Source organism: Sardina pilchardus, chromosome 6 (assembly GCF_963854185.1).
Source record: "Sardina pilchardus chromosome 6, fSarPil1.1, whole genome shotgun sequence".
NCBI lineage: Eukaryota > Metazoa > Chordata > Actinopteri > Clupeiformes > Clupeidae > Sardina > Sardina pilchardus.
This window is the reverse complement of record NC_084999.1, coordinates 32,577,798-32,593,142: the sequence shown is the minus strand read 5'-3', so window position 1 is coordinate 32,593,142 and position 15,345 is coordinate 32,577,798. Positions and strand designations below refer to the sequence as shown.

General features: G+C 43.3%; 2 protein-coding genes across 3 annotated transcripts; one reads left to right on the top strand and one right to left on the bottom strand.

The window, feature by feature from the left end:
- Positions 1 to 393: 393 nt before the first annotated feature.
- LOC134083274 (Krueppel-like factor 10) lies at positions 394 to 3,667 on the top strand. Its single transcript, XM_062539528.1, has 4 exons — positions 394 to 529; positions 1,021 to 1,251; positions 1,523 to 2,306; positions 2,659 to 3,667. Exons 1-4 carry the CDS (start codon positions 494 to 496, stop codon positions 2,922 to 2,924), a joined length of 1,317 nt encoding a protein of 438 aa, XP_062395512.1. The 5' UTR covers positions 394 to 493; the 3' UTR covers positions 2,925 to 3,667.
- A 221-nt stretch (positions 3,668 to 3,888) lies between these two features.
- Positions 3,889 to 13,369, bottom strand: azin1a (antizyme inhibitor 1a). Of its 2 annotated transcripts, none has more exons than XM_062539524.1 (12): positions 13,153 to 13,369; positions 11,326 to 11,445; positions 10,535 to 10,725; positions 10,027 to 10,200; positions 9,661 to 9,833; positions 9,432 to 9,566; positions 8,578 to 8,659; positions 8,389 to 8,463; positions 7,391 to 7,556; positions 7,185 to 7,300; positions 6,724 to 6,932; positions 3,889 to 4,959 (listed from the first exon to the last, which is right to left on the bottom strand). In XM_062539524.1, the coding sequence occupies exons 3-12, from the start codon at positions 10,634 to 10,636 to the stop codon at positions 4,845 to 4,847; spliced, it is 1,347 nt and encodes a 448-aa protein (XP_062395508.1). In that variant the 5' UTR covers positions 10,637 to 10,725; positions 11,326 to 11,445; positions 13,153 to 13,369; the 3' UTR covers positions 3,889 to 4,844. The 2 variants fall into 2 exon arrangements, with proteins under 2 accessions (XP_062395508.1, XP_062395507.1); XM_062539523.1 differs by lacking the exon at positions 13,153 to 13,369 and adding an exon at positions 12,436 to 12,671.
- Between the last annotated feature and the right edge of the window lie 1,976 nt (positions 13,370 to 15,345).

Genomic DNA, 15,345 nt, shown 5'->3' with positions numbered 1-15,345 from the left:
TCATTTTAGCACGCAGTTCGTCTATTAAATAACTACACTGACATTTGCTTAGATCAAGCCAACGCCTCCCTCTTAGTACCCTTTAAATATTGGTTATACAACAGTGTCTTAGACTTAGTCCAAATGACCATCATATTAGGATACAAGTATTCCCATGTTTATCGACCTGTCGGGTTGTGACTCACTGGGGACTTACCACACACAGGTCATCACAGTTGCACGCCCACGGTGTTGTGTACCACGCTATTTTCACGGCGTGTATCATCCACTGATCACGCGTCAAATATCCCCTCATTGGTCAAAGCTCCACACACCTTTGGCTGTGATTGGATAGTATGTGCACCGTGCCCTCCCCTAGTATCTGCATTTGAAATGCTGCCTGAATGAAGCTGGGAAAAGGTAGTAGAGATACTCGCATCCTGAACTGTGATACTTGTATCCAAATACTCAACCACGGAGTTACAGGATACTTTTTTAAAACTGTAACGCAAGAATGTTTAACACGGTTCCTTGTGTCTCTACTTGCACTGTGAGTATATTATAGAACATGTGGTTCATCTGTCGGGGTAATTGGTGTAATAGAGGGATTTGTGGTTCTTTTGTGATATAGACCTAATGTAGATTAAGTACAGTTTGAATTGAGTTATGTTATAGCCTACGTGACCCATGTCTTGTAATGCGTCTCTTGTTGCGGCACAAGAAGCGTAGCCCTGCCCAAATACCCGATATCCGTGTAGTGTTTGGGAAAGTGGGTGAGGGGTTATTCAGTTCAGTGCTCACGCACTTCTCACGCGCCAGTTCACTTTCGATGAATGTTGGAAACGTATGCAGCATTCATGTCCATCATACCATTTGTGTGTTAGTCTATGTGTGTTTGAGTTAAGGTGTTTTTCATGTGCTTGAGAAGTCGTTCAATCTAAGTAGCCTACCATTCTACAATGTAGGCCTACTGCAGTACATTACATGAGTAGCCTACTATGTGAGTATAATGACAGAAAGTTCTTTTGTTTTGACTAACAGGAAAATTTGGGAAAGATGGATGATGACCGTTTACAAGACAGCCGACAGATGGCAAAGCTTTCCACAGACATGAACGAAATGGAGGCTGTGGAGGTCCTTATGTCCATAAACAGCAACTGGAAGAATAGGAGTATGCTGAGAAAAGAGCTAAGGCCCCTGACTCCCTTCTCAGACTCTTCCGGTGAAGAATCCCTTCTCCCTGGCCCCGCACAGTTCCATCCCTCACCTTGTGTAAGTGTACACGCCATACTGTTTCTAACTGGAAATAGCTGTAAAACTAAAGGTCATGATGAAGGTCAGTAGCCTATTTGATAGAATAAAGCATTCTTTAATATAGATATTTAAATATGGAAAGTTGTTGTGGACATTCAGACCACACCCGTCACGTTCTTGTCGCATGCTAACGATTGTGTCATTGTGTTGAGTCACATCACATCCAGAAAACAAGCTCTGACTAATGAACCGATCACTAACCCCCCTTTCCTCTGTTTCCCTTCCCCAGTCATTACAGTGTATGACTCCGCCACACAGTCCTGTGAACCTTGAGCCCTCGTGTGTTACCATAGATGCTCCAGTTCAGACTGCCCGTTGCTGCAAGGACAGGTCGCGGCCAAGGGCCCAGGCCACCAGTGTGATCATGCACACATCAGACGTCCAGTCGTGTCCATGCTATTCTGAGAAGACAATCAGCGCGAACACTCCATTACCTCTGCTCATTCCAGACGGGCCGAACAAAGCCCAGGTGGGTGGCTCAGCTGGAAAAGATCCAAAAGTACACGTGGCCCCCTTGTGTGTACCGTGTCCTTTTACTACACTCAAGGGCTCAGAAACTGTCGTACTTCCTGATTCAGCAGCAGCAGCAGCAGCAGCAGCAGCCGGTTTTTCCATTGGAGGAAACACTTTTTCAATGCCAGTTCAGTACCGGATCATCCCTGCTGCCTCACCAATGAAAAACTCAGGAGAGGCCGTGGCACTGCCGCCTACTGACAGTCCGACTGTTCTGTGTCAACCTCCTGTGGTTCTTGTGGGTCATCAGATCCCCAGGGGCTCTGTGATGTTCATTGTGCCTCAGCCCACGGCTCCCAAACAGCCAGTGGCCATCACCCCGGGAGGCACTAAATTGGCCGCCATTGCCCCGGCGCCTGGCTTCGGGCCCTTGGTGAGAAAAGTCAGCCCTCAGTCAGAAGACAGCGCTCGGATTCGCAGCCATGTGTGCAGCCATGCTGGGTGTGGGAAGACGTACTTCAAAAGCTCTCACCTCAAGGCACACATGAGGACCCACACAGGTGAGAATCAGCACAGAGAAGTCTCCCTGCCGTTAGAGCTAATGAGAACATGCAGGAACTTTTTGAGCAATGTTGCTGGGCGAACGAGTGTCCCTGAATACTTTTGTTCTGGCACATTCTCATTGATATTGTGCAACATTTGTATTCTGGATCAACGTTAATCATCAGGCAAATGACGATCATCCAATCAGAACACAGTGAGCTAGTTATGTGGTTGCTCAGCAACATTGCTAAAAAAAAATTGCCTCGGGCCACAAATCACCACCCTAGGACTCTGTGTGCACTTGTATCCAGTTTATTACTCACGCTCGTGTTACATTAGTATTTGTCTCACACTCTACTTTTTTAACAGGGGAGAAGCCATTCCCATGTAGCTGGGAGGGTTGCGAGAGGCGCTTCGCTCGTTCGGACGAGCTGTCCCGCCACCGCCGCACCCACACAGGGGAGAAGCGCTTCACCTGCCCCGTTTGCCAGAGCAGGTTCATGCGCAGCGATCACCTGGCTAAACATGCTCGGCGCCACCTCAGCAGCAGCAGCAGAATGCCCGGGTGGAAGCTACAGATGGGCCAGCTGGGGCATCTCACAGCTGTGTGTCGCCCCCTACAGCCACTCACATGAAACTGCCACTGGGGAGAAGAGCAGGGCAGTTTACAACGGTCAATGAGGAGCTTGGGTTCAAGGAATGTCCAGCTTCTGACAGTACACTGATGCAGGTGGTTCAGTTGGAGAATGATGTGCACACTGAAATGCAAAGGCTAGAAGCAAGTCTCATCACTGTATTTTATCTGATAAGGTTGGATGGTGAACCTAACACCAGATACCCGACAAGTGCCTTATCGTGGATTTTCTTGGGATACAACACTAGGTGGCAGTGTTCCTATTATGAAGGGGTGCAGTTAGGACAAACAGCACATTGCTGATAGCAAGTGAAGGGCATGTAAACATGTGGGCTACTTTGACTGTTTTTTTTTTTTTTTTTTACTGGTTGCTACAGTAATATAGGTTACTATTTAAGAACTACTGCAGATGCCTCCATGTTGGTACGTGAGGACTACGTTAATGTAGTGTTTGGGTTGTTATTATCTATGTGTGTAATAGAACTCCTGTTCTAGGGGAGCACTGACCAATATTAAGATTGCAATAAACTTTGAGACTATCAGGGATTCCTTAAAAGTATTTTGTACACACGTCAAAAAGTCACTTTAATGTTATTTCTGCTCATGTTTGTTTTTCATGGAGTATTTGCCAACTAAGAATTGTGAAGAATTGTTACAGTATTTTGTACACTGTGAATAATGTTCCAACATGGAAATAAATCCTTTTTTTTTTATGTCATTGAAGAATACTGAGTCGATATGCAATCATTTTAAAACAGTACAATTCATGTGTATATTAATGTAATTCAGGTAGGGTTCAAAGTTTCACAGACAACATTTAGAAAGTACATACCAAACATTTGTGATAGTCAAGAGACATTGATATAGACTTAAAGCATATTACCAGTTAAGGCTATAGCCTGCTATTTAAACTTCTCCCTGTCAACATGCTTCAAAGTCAGGTTAGGAACCAGAGCCAATTCAAAAGCTTAGTTTAAAAATATCCTCTTGAAAAAAATCAATGCATCACTCCAGAAGGATTGAAATTTCGTAAGGGCATGGTAAAAAAACAGTTGAAGGTAAAATTCAAGGTAGCCTTGTCGAGGTCTACACAACTGCACCTTAACTTCCAAAAAATCCAGCAGCACTTCCTCAACACCATCTATATCACTTACTAAGCTGAGTAATGTTTTGAGAACCACAATAGCATCCACAGCAGATGCGAGGCAGTTTGCTTTTCATCATGTCCAGGCAAATTGTCAGCTGCTTCCCAGCCTCTGCACAGTCGTGGCAGCATTTGTTGCAAAGCAACAGCATGAAGCAACATACAGTGTATCAACACTGCTCATTTGGTGCTTGTAAACGCGTCAAATCCTTCAGCCAAACCAGTGCGATTATTAAAATACAGACCCTCTCAAGGTCATTCACAAGATGGCAAAGGGTTTTGATGACAACGGCAATGTACAAAACTGGGTTGATTAATGTCTGGTAAGCATGCCACATAACATCAAAATTCATCCCCATATCAGGTCTGTGGGGACATGTTCTTGAGGAGTTTAGCACAATGAAACAAATTGGAGCAAAACGAATCATGTACTCGTTTCAAATCATTCTTTCAGGTTTGTCTTCATTGTGCGATAAATACTTGACGTGTGCTGGACCGTCAGTTTAGTTACAAGTTCAGAGATAAATATATATCTCTTTGAAATGTTAGATTTAAAAAAAGTCTGTGTAAACTGTAATGGCATTAATAAGCCGGACTGTGAGGGTCCCTTGTTGACAAGTCATTCTCTGTTCGATTCACGCTTTTATTTCTGATGAAATGCATGTCGCTCATCAACGTCTCTGAAACCTGAGAACCAGGCTACCCCTTGCCTCTGGAATGTCAACAAGACCAGCTCTGTAGAAACCAGAGAGCCGGTGGGCCATTAGTGGTCCTCCTCTAGGCTGGAGTGGACACAGTGGTTGCATGCGGACCAGACGGTAAACTGTAGGGCACCAGGGAGAAATTCTTCATGGATGTGTCCAGACTGATGCCCAAGTCCTGCATCTCGTACCTGGGCATAAAAATAATCACATAAAACATTTCAGAAATTCAACACCATTTGGAAGTAGGTGCTGTAACGCTGCCTAACTGTGTTGCCACATGTCACCAGAGGAGGGAGCTGTGACTGCATTACTGCAGAGCCGTATATAGGTTTCTTGGTGTTTTAAGCCCCCAACGTTGACTTCAAGGAAAAGTCAAGCAAAGGTTAGGTGCCTTTAACTTGACCACTGCAGCGCTGCCTGGAGACGACGTTGGGGGCTTAAAACACCATCTAGCTATAAATAGAGAGTTTGGACAACTGAAATCATGGGTGCCATGTTTCATCCCAACGACAGATGATTCTACAGTGTAAACCTGTATGGGGCAAATCCGGTATGTTGAAATAAATAGCAAATTTTCGCCATTAACAGGCCTAAAAGTCATATTATCAATATTTGTCAGTACGGTATGTAGAGGGCCCTTGCAGAAATATTCCAGAGTACCTTCAATATCTAAAATTAACCTGGAATTTATCATCATAAGTCAAAGAGAGAAATTGACATGTACCTTACACAATATTGAGTAATTAACCCTCCAGTTTTGTCTCTTGACCTTCTACTCCCATACGTCTTTTTGAGTCACGGGGAAATTGTGCAATCGTTTTCCACTTCCCCATCTTGCACTACAGTCACACGCGCAACAGTTCGGCATTTTTCAAATAGTAACTGTATTTTTTTTTTTTTTTTTTCTTACAATAATTTAGACATGTCAATGGAGATTTGCTGAATGTTGGAATGAAACACGGCGATCATGAAACACGTGACCACTTCAGAGGCAATCGCTAACGGGACAGCTCAGAACATTCGATTGGTTAGTTGTCACAACTCTATACCAGTGTTTTTCAACCTTTTTCGAGCCAAGGCACACTTTTGTCATTGAAAAAATCCTGAGGCACACCACCAGCCGAAAATTTTAAATAAAATGAAATTTTATGGAAAATGAAATTAAATAAAAATCTGTAGCCCGCATTAACGATATCAAGTCATTCTTGTCAAGGTGTCTTGAATAGGAATCAAATGAACACAAAGAAAATGATGTCTATTCACTCTTTTTTAGACCACTTATAATAATATGTGACCCTGTAAAGCGGAACCAGTCGTTTCGGTAAAATTAATTAAATTAAGTTATTGTGCTCACGTGAACGGCCATAAACTAAGCTTTCCAACGATATGTATATCGAGGGTATTACACAAACTATCGCTAAGATAACAGCATCCAAAGTTGACATGGTTCTCCTGTCACGATATGCCAGAAGAGGAGAAATCACCTTTTTAAGCAGCGCGTGCACAACGGGAATGACAGCAAATGTGTTGAATCTTCGCCGGGTTTAACAGTCAAAACGTATGTTTTTCCGTGAAATGCGTTCACGATATGAAACTGTAGACTGTATACAGTCGAATGAGGCGAAAATGTGAAATTCAACATTTTAACCCGGAAGGTTGTTATTGTTGATTTTCTCAAAATAACGTTGTGCGCAAAACGACTGATTTCGCTATGAATGGTCACATATGATAAACTTATGATAATTTCCCACGGCACACCTAACAATGTCACGGCACACTAGTGTGCCACGGCACAGTGGTTGAAAAACACTGCTCTATACATCAGGCTCTGCATTACTGCTGAGCTGCGCACTCCTATCTAGGGCAGACACAAGTTATCTCTGCATGCAGACTTGGACATCCAACATCAGCCAACACAGACTTTTCAAGTGAAGGTGAAGCAACCCGCTTACCAGTCACTAGCAGAGATCATGTAGAAGACAGGCGGCTTGTGCTCGTCGGAGGCCGTGGCTCCCAGGCTGTTGGCCCCAGTGTTAGCGAAGAGCAGCCAGTCCCCAACGCTCAGCTCGGGCAGCAGGCAGCTCTCCACCACCTGGTCCAGCCCATCCATGGACGGCCCCCACAGGCTGCTGGAGAACAGCGGCTCCTCGGGGGACACCGCCTATGGCCACACAAAACATACAGTACAGTGGTTATGACTTGTCCAGTCTATGGCCAAGTCTAGTCCTATAGTCTGGCAAAAAAAGCACCATTGACGTCCTTTTAGCATGTGCTTTTCTATATACAGGGAAGATGGCTATTGCTCTGTGACGGTGTAATCATTTGATTTGAGCTTTGGATTTTAGCAAGAGAGCTTGACCTAGTTTAGCATTTCAGCAAGCACTGCAACTCTTTTTTCTCCTCGAACACTTACCTTTTGCACTGTGGGGGCTGGGATGGACTCTTCGAGCAGCTTGTAGGCAAACGAGCCGTACACTCCATCGTTCATGTAGTAGAGGAACTCTGGCTCATCACTGGCGCACACGCCATCTGAGAGACACACACACCGCCGGTGAGATCAACAGCACTGCACCCCTCGCCGTCTCCATCATTCAGTACTCAAGCAGGGCTGCTACTCACCGTGGCGTCGCTCTTGGCGATCGCGGGCTACTACTTTCTTGGCGATGACGTTCACGGCCAGCGTGAAGGCGGAGGACACATAGTAGCTGCCAGGTTCGCCCAAAAGTGAGACGCCGCATGACGGGGGGAAGTAGATGTCCAGCATTGGCCTTAAGGCTGTGTGCGCCTGTGTAGAGGGAAAGGGTCACCTATGAGCGGGACGCTTAAGCTGACTTCCTGGCTTTAAAGTGGCCGCAGCTTCTAAATAGCAGAAGAGCTCAGGTTTTCTTTACTATAGCACTTATGATTTGTGGAATATTGACTCATGAGCCACAAACATGTCTTCTGATGATCAGTCGTAAAACCATCAACAGGGTTCCCACTACAGGTCAAATGTAAAATTGTATCTTACAGAAAAACTGAATATCAAGCAAGCAGTAAAGCTAAGGACAAGATATACACCAATTCTGCATGGAAATATATTTTTCATTTATACCACTGCTTGGTCAAATTTCCTATTGTGATGCGCTGTTTGGAACGTGCATTATTTTTCTATATACCGCACGGCTATGAAGTAGTTCCCTACTTTTGGGCTTATTACACTTGAATATTAATTCGCCAATGTCGATGTAACGGTAAAAACAACAACGTTGTATCTAAGACAGCGGCAATATAAACGAAAGTGATAGTAGCAGTGGTATAAGCGGGATAATCAACTCCGCGCCGTGCGTTTATAGGAAAATAATGCACTTATCGAAGTGTAAAGTCCCCTCCGCCTGCGGCGTCGGGTCCTTATTACCACTTCGAACGTGCATTATTTTCCTATAAACGCACGGCGCGTCGTTGATTATCCCTTACGTATTTCACCAAGTACATTTAAAATTACTACAACAAAATTTCCATGAATTTGGAATAGACTTTCCATTATATTCCATGACTGGTGGGAACCCTGCATCTTTATGTGAGTTATACAGGATGTTCAGACCCCTGCTGTGAATGGACAGCGAGTTGACCATTACCTTCTCTAACTGAGTGTCAGAACCACTGAAGCCTCCTCCAATGTCCAACATGGTCATGCGGAAACCCAACTCCTCCTGTTCATGTTCAAGGAGGAAAAACAATATCAGCAAACAGACAAACAGAAATCTGTGGAATATATTAATTTAGCCAATGTGAGGATAAAGAAGCGGTCATTTGGAGTCACTTACTCCCATATCAAAGACACAGCGGGCATCAGAGACGGCATGAACATACATCTCAGGGTCCTGACACCCACTGGGCACATGGAACCTGAAACAGCAAGGCTTTGTATGAGCGACACATGACTACATTTTAAGACCTTTTTAATACCATTTGGAATTAAATATAACACAAACTTCGCATTTCCCCCCCTCTTCTACAGGCCCGTGAATTGGCTACAACCAGGGTAGCCTACTTGCGGTCGGTGGTACTATATCTGTGTGTGTGTGTGTGTGTGTGTGTGTAACATTTCTCTGACATTCAGACACAGCTAGAATGGCGTGAATTAACCTGAACAAGTTTCAAAAGCGATAGTTTGTTAATTTTCCTATGATACGCATATTTTCCCCTTGGAATCTACAATGTCATGGTCTCTATAGAAATTAATTGATATTATGGCATCCATTAATTCTATCAAAGGAAGAAATAAGACCTTGTGAATGAAATTCAAGGCTACATAAACAAAATTCCAAACTTAAGGCCTTAATGTGACAATATTACATTTAAGACTTTTTCAATACACTTAAGACCCCCTCTGGGTACCCTGAGTAATGCCTTCAAACAGAATTACAACATCTTATAATCCTTATTGGGCTGTCATCTTAACAATTTAATAATCATGACCAAAAAATATATCAACCCTGCACCAAACAGGTAAAAATGTCCATAGACTCCAGCTAACTGGATCGTGTGATCTTTATGATGAAGAGACTCACACTAGTCAGCCTCAGTTGTAGTGTGTGCTGTTGAATGAGTTAGGAGTGCCTCTGGGGCGATGTTGTTACTGTAGGTTGATGTGTGGTGATGGGTCACGCAGACTCACTTGGCCCCTACCACCTGCAGCTGCAGCTCCTTGGCGCACTCCAACAGGTGACGGCAGTCCTTGAGAGTGGAGCCGAAGGTCATGGCCAGCCCGTCCCCTTCCGCACTGGGAGCCACGGCCACCTGCAACAGCACCCTTCAACAGAAGGGCCAGGAACATGCGTCAGAACGCCTGGCAGTGGGACTTTAATGATCCATTCACCGGAAATAGAAATTGATTGAATGCCTACCTTGCTTTGGGGTGACAGCGAGCAATTTTGCGCAGCTCTGTCTCGTTGTCGCACAGGAGGCAGTCCACGTTGCTTTTGGCGGCATACTTGATAAGGGAGAGCTGCTTGCACATGCCACCAAGGATTATGTCGTCAGAGGAGACGCCAAAGCCCTTGATCAGCTCCAGCTCATACTGAGTAAAAAAAACAGAATATAAATATTTTATATATTCAAAATACAGAATATCAATCCAATGTCAATATTTTACTGTATGCCAACCTTTGCCTGCACAACAGAACACTGGCACGTTATTCAACAACAACATCAGCCATGCATGCCATGGGGCACGTGGATGAAGATGTGCTGGGCATTCCTTAAGCCCTCACCTTGTTGGCACAAATAAAGCCACAGCCAAGGGCAGCCAAGAGCTCAATGACAGCGGAGCTGCTGTTGCACCTGACTGGGTAGAACGGCCGGATTTCGCCCATGTGAGTTCGCCAGCGAACGTGCTGCGACAGTATCACACCCAGGTCTGCCACAAAGAAGGCGTTCTTCTGTGTCTGGGAGGAGATAAAAGCAAAAATAGACTTAGGCATGGGCTGGCTCACATGTCTTTCACACGTCAACCCTCACTTTCAACAACAAGATGTGTTTTGGCATCAAATGAACTGCTCAAGGATGTAACCTAGTTCAGTTTAAAGCAATAAATCTTTGGAAGAGCTAAAACAATGTCAGCAGCACTGACAACAGGCTTCAAAACGGAAGCAGATGAAAGGAAATTCTTCAGTAACGTGGGGCATTATGCAGAATGTTTAAATCTCTCTGACAGAACTAGGCAAAACCTGAAAACAAGACACACAAAAATAGCTGCCATTTGAAGGCAATGAAACTCACCAAAGTCTGCTCGTAAATATGGTTATCGATGACATCGCTGAGAGCGGTGCCTCCCTCCAGGAGGTCCACGGTGTAGTGCAGTTCATCTACAATTCCCTTCATCTTCACCTGTACTCTTCTTCCACAGTCAGAGAATAAATTACCTGAGTGAGGGACGCTCTGAGCCCTTGGGGTCCTAGGAATGCAACAAACTGCCAAGAGAAGAGAGCCAGAAAGAGAGGGGGAATAAATACACACACATTCTATTTAGTCATCAAGGTGGAGAATAATGTCACAAAATAAAGGGGAATTTCAATTAGGAAGCGGGGTGGGCATAAAGGTCTGTGAATTCCAAGAACAGTGTTCACAGGGAGAGCAAATCCCCCCTGCAGGCTATCCAGTTGTTAGACAGAATCAGACATCCCAGCAGACAGACCAATGAGACGGCCTCTGGATGTCTGCACTGGATGCTGAGAAAACAAGGCCTCTCTCCCTCTTTGGGGATTGGCCTCTGTGGAGCCTGTTTGCATTGCTGCCGAGTGGTTTCTGTGAATGCTACTGGCAAGGCTTTTGTTTAATGCATTAGTTTCGCACAATGCATACAGTGGTTCTGGCGTCATGTCTTAACCTTTAATAACATTGCATAATGTGTTTCTGGGGAGTGGGGCTGGGCAGAGGGGGACCAGTATGCCCTCAGTGACCCCAGAGCACATAGGGCCACATGGGCTCATCGGCTCCCCAGCAGGGGAGGGCTGGGACACTGGTTAATATTACCATGGCTAGAATAGGCTTGCAGTAAAAGTGTAACTCACTGTGACACGCCAGGAGAATGTACTCTCCAGCTATCAGCTAGGATCCCAAGGGGGCTCAGCGTTGAAGTCCACCTGCTCGTGGTAGAGAGCTGCCCCTATGACGTCCAGGTAGATGTACACCTTTACAAAAGAAAATGGAGCATACTTCAAACACTATGTTTTATACTTGTCAATAAACAGAGTATAAAAAGAAGACAAAAACACAACATTATTTTTCACCTGCACTTTAGCCTTGTTTTCTTAAACCAATCACCTAGCCTAGCCAGTGGTACAATATGCCTATATTTTACTTGTAATGCTATATTTTACAGGTAATACTACTATATTTTACAGGTAATTCCTTCCTTTAATCAACTTCCTAGACATGTTTGTTTTAAAGACTGTGATTGAGAAATCAACGGAAACAAAGAAAAGTGTTATATCGAAGACGGATGTTATTAAGTATAATAATTTAAACCGTATAACAGTTTTTTTTTTATTAATTTAATGTTTACCCATTAATGTTACAATGGTTTAAACACGCCCTTTTTGAATTAGCCAGACAGACCGGTGGGTGAGTCTCTGGTTAAGTTACAATGTGACTAGCTCGACAAATTCTATTTTAAGTTACACTGTACAGAAAAAAGTATCAATCAACATTATTCTCAGAATGTGTCGGTAAAAGTTAGCCAACTTAGCAAGATAGGATAACACCAAGAGATATTTAATCTTTTCGGTTACAATTAAACCATGGTTGCAACTAAAATATGACATTGTCCGTAAGAAACACACTGACATAGTTTTATAGGGTCAAGTGTAGTTTGAAAGTATTTCCAAGAAGCCAGGATTCACTAAATGGAATTCAGCAAAAGTCCATTTTTCAAACACACCCACTGTGCATCGACTGGCATTTGAAAGCGAAGGTTAACATGAAATACCCAGTCAGGCTAAAATTATCGACCAAACGTTAGCGAAGGTGGCTATTTTTTACTGACCAGCAATATAGAAAAGAAGCATAAAATATGTCTGACAGTTTAGCTTCTTAGCAACACGCTACGTTAGCTCATATTACAATGAAAACCTTCAGCTAGCTAATGTCACTGCGTTAAGCTTAACGTTAACGCTACTTACGTGTGAAAAAGGCCCAATCCTTTGGGGAAATCGAAATATCTTTTTAGGCGGAATTTTTGAAGAGTATCAGGGTCCTCTACATGAAACAAAAGCAATCTAACTGGTAGTACTGCTGATATTAATCCCTGCTACCACGACCGTCCTTTCTAATGTTGCAGTATGGATGCAGTCTTTCGGCTCGCCTTCTTCGGAGGAAAGCCCGCCAGCTATCTTGACAGTGTGGCGGCGGCAGAGGGGCGGTGTTTAAAAGTAACTACGTAATTTAAAAGAAAATTCAAACAGATACAACGCTGCTCTGCATGTGTTGAGGCAGCATGCGCTTGTGCATGTGCACCGAATTCCAATTTATTAACAGGTAGGCCTGCTACATTATGCAGAGTACGTCTAGACCTTACAACGTGCTGTTACAACGTTATAGTTTAAGCAAGGTAACCTATACCAAAAATAGACTCTTTTGGGAACAGCCCGCCACCTTACTTTTGCTATTCTAATTTAGGGACATCAATGCTTTCTTCGCACCATCAATCAATCAGACAGTGCAGTGTAGAGACAGCTATACATAATAATGCCCTAATATAGCTGCTGCAGTTGACATGACAGTGATGAAAAGTCACAGACATTTTTTTGAATATGTTAATAAACAACACATGTCGTAAGTAGTCTAGGCTACATTAGACTGATGTGTAGCATACTACATCAGATATTAAGCAAAATTACCCGAGTAATGTCTTCATTCTTTTTCATATGACAAGTCACTGGCAGACGAAATAGATGTCATAGGCTCTTCTCCAGCAATGCAAACAAATAGTCCATTCTGAAATAAGTATTAGGTCTTTGACACATTAAGCTTTAAATCTGGTCTAAGCGTAGGCCTACAGATTGAATTTGAGGAGCGCTGAGCACGCCTGCCTACACTCCTATCCACCTCATATGGTTGGTGTACTGCTCCTGACTGATTTGCATGTCTCCTTTTATAGTCATCCGCTGTTGGAGGAGTGTTGGGAGTTGCCAATGACTAGATTGTTACGGTCAAATGGGAGGAGGACAGCTTACATCTATTTCCATTAGATATTAGGAGATTGCTAGGCTTACATGATTACCAGACACATGAGTCAAGTGTCATTTTCCCCCAGATTTTTTGTTTCAGATTGGCCAACTGCAGCATTCTGGAGTAGGCCTATTCAGTGCCTAACTGTAATTGGCCTCGGCCTTGACCATGCCTAATTTGCATGGACAGACCAACTTTGGTCTGGCTATCATTCTAGATAGGCTTAGATAGATTACAGTTGTGGTTGCAGTTAAAGGCCACACTTTTCTGCCATGGGCCTATCCCTGGACTTTTGTTTATACGAGCTGGTATAGCTATCTAAAAATAGGCTATCCGAAACAAGAATGTCAGATGAGCCAATGGAATTTGTATGGGGAAAATAACACAATGGCTGTTTGTTTAAATCATGTCAGTGTTGCTTAGATTATACGACTTGTGGGCAGGTTTGTTCCCCTGACCACACAAAAGCTGTTCCGTGATTTGTGTTTGCTCCCCATAGACTAAATGTGAATCTAGTCCCTAATCTCGAATACCATCTAAAGTGACTTTCCAGTAAAAGCGCGATGTTTGATTGCCATTGTTTTGATCATAATAGGGCCCGACGCGTGTCTGCGCCCACTGTAAACGAAAACACCATGCAGCGCATGCTTCTGCAACAGGAATGTTCCTGTAGTTGGACTCAAATCATATCAAGGCCACTGTAGTCACCACCCTTATAATAGCCTGCCATTTAACCTTTTACTGCATGAGGGAATAGACTCAGGCCTAATAATAAAGTTTTGGTAATGTGTTGAGAAGGAATAAATGGATGAATGAAAAACTCAAACAAATTAATAAACAGATAGATGGCAATAAGCTGGCGCACTGAGTGGCATAAATAAAAGTGGACACTTAAGTAAAAGTTTGCCAGGCAGTGAGAGATAAGTGTAGCCTATCAATGCTGTTCCTTACTAGTTTAAAGCAAACCAGCAGTATATGTATGCAGATCTCTACAGGCCTATGCCATAACACCTTATTTGCTCTCAGACAAAACTGGAACACCGCTGAAAATGATGGTCCTTCAAAAGAAGTGCTCTCTCTTTCACACACACACACACACACACACACACACACACACACACACACACACACACACACACACACATACACTTATTTTTTGCTGAAACTACTCTAATGAATCACATGTTGATCAGTTTATATCAGAATAGTGTCGCTTGACTGAGTATGCAACATTATTGTTTGAGAACATATTATATTTAGAATTATAAATGCCAATTGCTGGTTCAACATTCTCTATATCAGTTTATACAAGTAGCCTATATGCAAGTTCTGAACCAAAATTATTTCAGTATTTTTGATAGAAAGTAAAGGACAATAGTGATGAGATCTGCCCTAAAATAAACTCGAGATTAATTCCCTTGAGGGTCATGCAGGTTAAAAAACAATGCTGGGCTGCCAGTCAAAATATTATCTTATCTCTTGCCTTTCATCTATAGTGGGCTGTCTTATGACACTCCAACCTCCCCTTAACAATGCTCCTGGTCAGGCAATGAGTGAGTTCAAAATACCCTCAGTATGATGACTAAACTAAATGAGCAGGTTTATTGTATATTGGTGGTTACTGAGCAGTGTTATTGTCTTAAGGTTAGCTACATTACTGTAATTCTATCAAGGAGGTAAAGTTCACAAGTGTTTACTAGTGAAGCAGTGCACCAGGCAGGCACCCAGAGGAGAAGTTTCAAAGATGTCTGGTGTATTAATTAACTTATGGTAAAATGCTCCCTGCTAACCCAACACAATGACCAATAAGAAAAAAAATGTATGAGGGAGTATGGCCTTGTCTTGTGTGCTTGGTAAAAAAT